A 9416-nucleotide genomic window follows, 5' to 3' on the forward strand; every position below is an offset into this window, starting at 1 on the left:
TATTTATTGGCTCAGCCTAAAATCACATGAAAATAATTGCAGAGCTATACCACTATTTGACAATTTAACATGACAGAGCCTAAAAATGTTTATATTAAAATATGTAACTTTGCTTTATTGTTTCCAAATCCATAAATTAGTATTCTCTTACAATAACACAATAAAAGGATTATATGAAAAATATATACTCTCTGTGTGAAACACAGACCCTCATTAATATACTTAAGAGCATGCTTATCAGGATTTGAGTTAAAAATGTGTCTACCTTTATTTACTTTTAAATATTCAATACTAATTTTATGTTAAATTAATTGTAAAAGGAAAACAATAATTTTAGCCAACAGATGGCAGAATGTCATCTTCTGCCATCTGCTGGCTAAAATTATTATTTATTATTTAAAATGTATACTCAATGAAATTGTGTTCACAGGTTTCATCAATGGATGCATGATTTAACTTTATGAAGTCAGTATTATTATGTTAAAATAACATTTCGTCAATCATTCTGACGGTATCCGTTTTAACAGTCATGTGACATTCGAACATAGGATAAACATTTAAATAGGTTGATGAACTCTTAAAGGACACCAAGCATATGGAGATTGGTCATTTATTTCAAAGTCTTATTTCCTAACCCTGCCATTTCTGCTTCTGTGTGTAAATGCATGTATGTGTTTTAGCTTATTCTTCATCATTGCTGTGTTATAGATTAGCCATATGAGACCTATATCTCTATATCAGAACATCGTAGAGAAATTGTGGTGGGCTGTTTTGTCTCATGTTAACAATTTTTGAAACATTTTGTGTGACAAATCTTGCAACAGCATGCACCACATAATTTTCTCTTCAGAAAATTTACCTAATTGGTAACATGTTAGTATTTCATATTCTAAGTATATTTGATAACAATGCAGCAAATCTAAACAGGCATGCCCTTAAAGGTCTTAAAGGTTCATATAATGAGATTTTTTAAAGATGTAAAATAAATTGTTTGTGTACCCAGAGTGTGTATGTGAAGTGTTATCTCAAAATACTCCACAGATCATTTATTATAGCATGTTAAAATTGACACTTTGTAGGCCTGAGCAAAATTGTGCAGTTTTTGGGTGTTTCCTTTAAAATGCAAATGAGTGGATGAAATGCAAACACTGATCACAATGATGGTGGTTTGTTGTAATTGAAATTCAATTGTGCTCTCGATTATTTTATTTTTTATCTTTTTCATGTTTTCTAGGTTGATATAAGCACTGGGGACCCAATTATAGCACTTACACTTGGAAAAAGTCAGATTTTCACGCTATGACCCCTTTAAGGTCCCAGATCGCTTGAACCCCGCTAATCGCTGCTTGCAGCTATATTTATTTTTATAATTGGATTATACCACTCTTTCAAATTCTTATTTTTGTGAATATTTCCCTCCTTTTCAGCCTCACAGACTTTGCCGTTAGTGTTTCTTTTTGATATTTGCTTTCCAGTAGGTTGTTCTCCTTCCCAACATATTCATAATTTTGCACTGGTCCAAGAAAACTTTGTTTTTAAGTGTTTGTGTAGATTTAGGTAATGTATGCAACTGTTTCCTTATAGGCTACCATTTAATGAAAAATACATTAGCCTGCTGGCAATGTCTGTGTCTGATTAAAGGTCAGTTGAGAAATATCTCATTCGTGCATTGAAGTTCAGTGGCTCTAATGACCAAATACATTCTCATTGGTTCATATGGCAGAAAAGTAATTATATAAACCTACGCCATTCACAGTGGTTGCTAAAACTATAGAGATGATCAATACATACACGCACACACAGATTTTGCACAGTATGTTGGCTTGGCTTGACCTATTGTAAATTATTCACATTTTTGCATAATTTGATACACTCCCCTTGTTATGAAGTTTACACATATATTTTTAATAGCATCATAAATCCAAATGCTATTGAATTCTGGTTAATTAATATTGAATTGCCTAGTTATATAACTTAACTGACTTAACTTTATTATAATGCAGTTGCGATTTAAATGAAATCCAGTCTTACGTGACCATCTAATCTAAACTTCTATCATTAGATCTAAATACTTTTTACATCTATTATGCTCCTATATTTATTTGACTGTAATACCCCTTCATTCTCAATAATATTTTAAAACACTAAAACTTGCTTTCGTTTTAATATGACGGAGCATCTGTAATGATAGGAAGATATAAAATGCTGAAATGCTTTTTACACAATTATTCAGTCCGCACAATGCAGAATATCTAAATTTACACAAATGAAAGCGATTGCTGTGATGAGGACACAATTACCTCACTCTATTGGTGAATCATACAGTTAAGCATCATTATTCAGTTTGTGAATATAAAGTACATCTACAATGTGCTTGATTATGATCAAACCCATAAAGAACAGGTTGTATTTGAGGAATAAAATGCTTTAACAGATGAAATACAGGTCGTTGATGCATAACATGTCTGTGAACGTTTTTTTTAGGATTTAAAGGCGCATTGTGTTACTTTTAGAAGGATCTCTTGACAGAAATGCAATATAATATAGGCCTATATTATAACAATATAAAATGTATTATTTTTATTACCTTGGAATGGGCCGTTTATATCTACATACACCGCTGTCATGTTGCTACAGTAGCCCTAAACAGACAAACTGTTGTGTAAAGCAAATTTTTTTTTTGTGTATTACGCACACTGGATTGTAAAGTGTTATAATGTAACTCGTCTGCGTTTTTCTTGAAAGTTTGCAAGTTTTTAACAGTTTATAGTCATCTCGAATGTTTATTTCATTTTGAATGGTCCTGTGGTGCGACAAATGCATTTTTGAAAGTACAAATATGCCATGTAGTTTCTCAATTAATATGGTTATGATTACTGCAAGTGTAATAATTATAAATTAATTAGAGAACTGCTGTTTAAAGTTGTTGTAAAAGTATTGCACGCCACACCACAGGATGTCAACTTCTCAAAAGTCTGTCAACTACCCATACACAACAGAAAACCAAAATCTTGATATTAACAATACCGTACTGTAGGTCCAAAACAGCTTCTTGCATTTCTTTTAGAGAGCATATTTGAAAATATAAGGTGTCTTAAACCCTTGGGATTTGGTAACATGGCAACATTTTGCTAGCTATGCATTGTGCAATACATCAAAACTTCATGCTGCAGAAATACCTTTCTTTAGATTATAGATATCACATGGGGATTTAGATAATTTATGTTTGCTGCCTACAGTAATATGATGTCATATTTTTACACACAAAATGCTTACAGACTAACGGACTGAAAAGAGCATTTTAATTTTTCTTCCTTTTTCTAACTGGATATAAGTATTTTGATCATTTAAGTACTGACACAAAACATTTGATGGACTTCTTTTTTTTTTTTTAGGATATGGATATTTTTTTTTTTATTATTTTGCAAACAGACAATTACAATATTTACAGATTAGAAATTAAATGCAAAATACAAATACATAGATCCACAAAACAAACATAACAACCAGCAAGAAATGTGAGTGTGTGGTGTGTGTGTGTATGTGTATATAACTGTAAATGTAATTGTATTTAAGAGTGGAAAAATTTTGAATAAAGGAGAATAAGTACAACAGACATAATTAGATGTAAATAAATCAACAAAATGGATAAGGAGGGTGATAATAACAATAATAATCATAATAATAATAGGAATGTTATTAACAATAATAATAATGAAAAATTATATTAACATGAAGTGACAGATAGCAATAATAGTAATGATAGACAAATAAACAAAAATTCAAATTTCATCCGGACTTAGGGGGAGAGTGAAGGATCAGGAAGAAGATAAAAAAATCATATAAATAATAAGTAATAGTAGTAGTAATAGCAATAATAATATTAATTAAATAAATAAGTAAATTAATTAATAGTAATATTGATAATGGTAATCTTGATGGACTTCTTTTAAATCATATAAACATTATTATCTTAAACTTTTGTTCATACATATATCATGTTTAGATATCTCTCATATATCATTTTCTCTGTTCTTTCTATGTCTGTAAAACAAAAATGTACAAATTTCATTAATAACTACATGGTGAAGACCAACCAATATTGGTTAATAAATATAATATAAATAATATTTGCAATCCTACAATAATTTGCACTGCAGTTTGTGCTGGTTTGATCTGGGTCATGAGGCGGTCTGAAAGTTTTTCTACCTGATTTTAAATATGCATGAAAACAAATCTGCTGCTATCTTTAGGTCTCTCCTGAATAAATCTCGCACCTACAAAACCCAAACCTGCGAACACAGACATTCCCTCATAATAATGCACCTTGTATGACCGGCATATTTAGCAAATAAGAAACATTATATTTAGATTTATGCTTTTATTCTAAGCAAAGTGCATCTAATCTATACATTTTACCAGTGAGTGTGTTTGAACCCATGACCTTTGCTGTGGTAACGCTCTACTAATTGGGCTACACTGTCAAAACAATGGTCCAAAAATTGCCCCAAGCTGTCACTGCGCCAGTGCCCTTTAAACAGGTCTGCAGTATGTGCTATTTAGGTATAGATTTGCAGGCTATACATTTGGTACTAATATGTACCTACTATGCACTATTTGGGACCAATAAGTACATCAGAAATACTAGTATGACCTCTTTAGGTTCAAAGGTGTACGTTTTGAAAGGGTACTGTCCTAGTTTTTATTTACTAATTACTTGCTCTCAATGCATTGTTAGTCCATAGCCTTTCTAATATAACAGCATTCATTTTTCAATAATTAAAACCAAAAGTATTTGATTCAATGTAACAATTCTACAATAAAAATAAGTAACACAATAAACCAAAACTTAATACATTTAAACTACTTGATTGATTTAACTACTGTGTGATGTATGATATCACATAGGTTACAAGACCTCCAATTAAAGGTTTCTTAATCCCTCCCCTGGCTAAAACTGAGCTTTTGATTGGTCTTTGACCATGCATATGTTTCTATGTTTCACGTGCTTCGAGAGAATCCAAAATGGAAAATAAATGAAAAGAAGAGCTGCAGATTTGCACCAGCAGTTTGAAAACTGATGGATCAAATGCAACCCCCCATTTACTCCTACAGCCCTGCATGATTGCATGAAGCACCTTTTGATCTCCATATGACAATGCAATGAGCTCAATTTTTTTCTATTTACTCTCTTTTTGGCAAGGTTGTGGATGGTTAAAGGCAATGTCAATGATACTTGTGATCCTGTTTAATCACAGCTATTGGGTGTTTTGAATGATGCATAACAAATGACATGATAAAACCATATGTTGTATGTACAGTAATAACCAGTTGTATGTGACAATAGATACTTTTCATAAGTTGTTATATATAAAAAATAACTATTTTTATTTGATGCATTGAAGTCATATTAAACTGAGTATAAAACCAGCCAACCAATTAGATTCCTTGCACAGACACAAGGTTTGCATGTATTTAAGGCATTTAAGTGTCCTGCTGTGCTAAGTTGACAACAGTCTCAGTCAAATAATCCATACTTTGATTTCAAGATAGACCCGCTGCACTATCAGACAAGCTCAAGCACTGCAAGCAGCTCACTTGACTTCTGGCAAATTTACACGGATATCAAAGACGATGATGTCACTTACAGCCTGCATTTGATGTGACAATAAATAAGTCGAAACTGCTTCGCCTTTCATACAATGAGCTGTTAAAGTTGCAGTCTTATTACTGGAACAAATCCTGTGTAGCAACCATTTTACACCCCTTCTTTCAAAAATGTTAATACACAATTTATTTTTAATGTTGTGTTATTTTAAATACACTTGTCTGTGATAAGCTGTGTTAAAGTTACAGTCTTATGGTCGGCACATATTCTTTATAGCAATCATTTTACACCCCCACTCCCAAAATGTTGGTTGTTATTTTTTAAAAATCATTTAATTTTTTATGTTATTTTAGATGCACTTGTCTATGGGTAGCTGTGTTAAATTCACAGTCTTATCACTGAAACAAATCCTGTATAGCAACCATTTTACACCCCGCTCCCAAAACTTTTATATACATATTTTTATAATAAAGCATTATTTTACATGCACTTGTCTATGGGAAGCTGTGTTAAAGTTACAGTCTTAACGTCGGCACATACACTGCAAAAAATTATTTTCAAGAAAAAAATTCTTAGTATTTTTGTTTTGTTTTCAGTAAAAAATATCAAAAAATTCTTAAATTAAGATGCTTTATCTTGATGAGCAAAACGACCCAAGAAAATAAGTAAACTTGTTAGACCAAAAATATCAAATTTAAGTGATTTTGTGCATAAAAGAAGCAAAAAAAAATCTGCCAATGGGGTAAGCAAAACAATTTTGAACATTTTACTTAAACACTAAATTTAAGAAAAAATCAAGAAAAATTTGCTTACCCCATTGGCAGATTTTTTGCTTGTTTTATGCACAAAATCACTTAAATTTGATATTTTTGGTCTAAAAACTAGACTTTTCGTTTTGCTCATTAAGAAAAAGCATATTAATTTAAGAATTTTTTGATATTTTTACTGAAAACAAGACAAGACTAAGATTTTTTCTTGAAAATAATTTCTTGCAGTGTATTCTTTATAGCAACAATTTTACACCCCGACACCTCGATTTTTAAATAACTAATTTGTAATACAGTATTATTTTAGATGACCTTGTCTATGGGAAGCTGTGTTAAAGTTACAGTCTTACCACTGAAACAAATCCTGTAAAGCAACCTTTTTACACTCCCAAGACTTTTTTAATAACCAATTTTTTATAGTATATTTTAGATGCACTTGTCTACTTGTCTGTGTTAAAGTTACAGTCTTATCTTTGGCACATATTCTTTATAGCAACCATTTTACACCCCCACTCCCAAAAATTTGGTTGTTATTTTGTAATAACCTATTTATTTTTATGTCGTTTATTTTAGATGCACTTGTCTTTGAGTAGCTGTGTTAAAGTCACAGTCTTATCGTCGGCACATATTCCTTATAGCATCGATTTTATACCCCTCTACTCCCAAAATATGTTTTTTTTTTTTTTAAATAACTCATACTGTTTATAATACAGTATAAATTGCAAGCATTCTTTTGGCAAATAATAATATTTTAAAAGTTTTGTATACTGAATAAAAGGAAAAAATGCCACAAATATTAAAATCAAGCTGGTGCATCTGTCAAACCAAGCTTGGTTTTATAATCGTTAACATTCTAGTCTTCCGATTATGACAATGGCAAATTACAATGACAAATTTCTACTTATGCATCATTTTCACCGTAAATGATATATTGACGTCATACTCTCTTTTTCCTTCCCAGGACTCGCCACTAAACAAACATACATCAGCTACAGCAACCATGCAATCTAGGTAAGTGATAAAAGGCCACTACTAAATCCCAGAAGTGCCCCCTGGAAGACAGCATTTCAAGATAAATCACTCTCACGCTAACCAGACAGGAGTGAGATGGCGGATGGTTTGAAGACCCCACAGACACGTTTCCATTAATGAAGCTTATGTGAAGTCACATAGGGAGCATCTCGGGAGGCCGTGACTGTTGAGACAGTGATGTTTCGGAAAGACGGTTTGTCACCAAGACAATTCCATTACAGCTTGCTATATCTATTCCAAATGTCATTGTTGAAGTGATGCTCACTAATTGAGGACCACGTGTCAGTGTCCGCTGTTTCATTGATGCTAACACTATGTGGTGACTAAAAAATATGAAAAAGCATAAAAAAATAATCACATGGAGCTTTTCCCCCTCTTGTTTTCGCCTCGGTGATGACAACAGCGAAGACAGTGATCATTGTTTACCGATATTGAGCATGCTGGTTTTGACATCCTGTGCTGTGTTGTTTTTTCTTTTCTTTTTTGTTTTCTTTTTTTAAAAAAGAACCTTCTGGAATGCTGTTGAACTATGTCGCTGTATTGTTACCTCACCATGGGCCTTGTGAAACCGTTGAAGATGTATGAAGTGCTCTCTGGAGTAATGTTTGCTTGTGCATAAGTACACACCTTTTGAGGAACTCAAAACTGCCCTGTCGTCCAAATGTTCTGTAGCTGTCACAGTCGCCTGCGCATCGGCAAAATCACAATTTAAAAACGCGTGACCGACTTCCTGGGAACGCTCGACTGGAATCTACGTCCACTGAACCGGGAAAGATCGAGTAAGTCACATACATAACAATTCTGTTAAAGCAAATTTGCTTTGAAGAAATTCGAAGCATCACCAATCAAGATCCAGATTGTTCCAGGAAGCTCGAAGGGAGTTTTCGTATCCAGACGTGTGTCAGGCGGTAGAGAGAGACGTGCTATTTGTCTCTTTAGATGTTTGTGAATTTAAGATTCAGTTCTTATGATTTCTCCTATATTCTTTGTTTTTTGCACTGTTTGTGCTGCGGAATAAAATGTCTATGTTGACCGTGATAAATGGCAACTTAATGTGCGTTCCTGATTGCTAATGTTTGCTTTTCATCCTAAAAAAAAGTCAGAAACAGTGCCTGAATTAAAGTATTTGTAAAAGAAGACATATGAGGTATGTGAAGCATGTTGATTTTTATACATAAATAATTTCTAATAAAGAAATTTTTCGAAACTCATCGTGTTTTCTGAAAATCATCTCTGGGTGCACAAAATGTTTACATTGCAAAAGAGGACTTTCTTACTTCATTTTTTTTTTGTCTTGTATTAAGTACAAATATCTCAAAATTCTTAAATAAAGATGTATTTTCTTGATGAGCAAAATAACCTAAGAAAATACATTTTAGTAAATTTGTGCATAAAACAAGCAAAACAATCTGCCCATGGGGTAAGAAAAAAAATCTTGAACTTTTTTCTTAAACACTCAATTCAAGAAATATTCAAGAATTTTTTTCCTACCCAATTGACAGGTTTTTTTTGCTTGTTTTAAGCACAAATTCACTTAAATTTGATATGTTTGCCTAAAAACTATTATTTTCTTAGGTAATTTTGCTCATCAAGAATTTTAAGATGTTTGTACTAAAAACAAGACAAAAATACTAAGTAAGTACACTGCAAAAAATTATTTTAAAGAAAACAAAATCTTAGTATTTTTGTCTTGTTTTCAGTAAAAATATCTAAAAATTCTTAAATCAAGATGCTTTTTCTTGATGAGCAAAATGACCCAAGAAAATAAGTCTAGTTTTTAGACCACAAATATCAAATTTAAGTGATTTTTGCATAAAACAAGCAAAACAAATCTGCCAATGGGGTAAGCAAATTTTTCTTGAATTTTTCTTGAATTTAGTGTTTAAGAAACATTTTCAAGATTTTTCTGCTTACCCCATTGGCAGATTTTTTTGCTTGTTTTATGCACAAAATCACTTGAATTTGATATTTGTGGTCTAAAAACTAGACTTATTTTCTTGGGTCGTTTT

The 9416-nt window shown here is 32.0% G+C and overlaps 1 protein-coding gene across 2 annotated transcripts in view; it reads left to right on the top strand.

Moving 5' to 3' along the window:
• Positions 1-8618, top strand: part of grm4 (glutamate receptor, metabotropic 4) — a 233237-nt gene extending 224619 nt beyond the window's left edge. For both annotated transcript variants that reach the window (XM_065279718.2, XM_065279719.2), the window contains exon 11: positions 7337-8618. In XM_065279718.2, coding sequence (XP_065135790.2) covers positions 7337-7386 — 50 coding nt within the window. In that variant the 3' untranslated portion in view covers positions 7387-8618. The remainder of the gene's footprint in view (positions 1-7336) is intronic.
• The last annotated feature ends 798 nt before the right edge of the window (positions 8619-9416 follow it).

The sequence above is a fragment of the Paramisgurnus dabryanus genome, chromosome 7 (genome assembly GCF_030506205.2).
Source record: "Paramisgurnus dabryanus chromosome 7, PD_genome_1.1, whole genome shotgun sequence".
Taxonomy (NCBI): Eukaryota; Metazoa; Chordata; class Actinopteri; order Cypriniformes; family Cobitidae; genus Paramisgurnus; species Paramisgurnus dabryanus.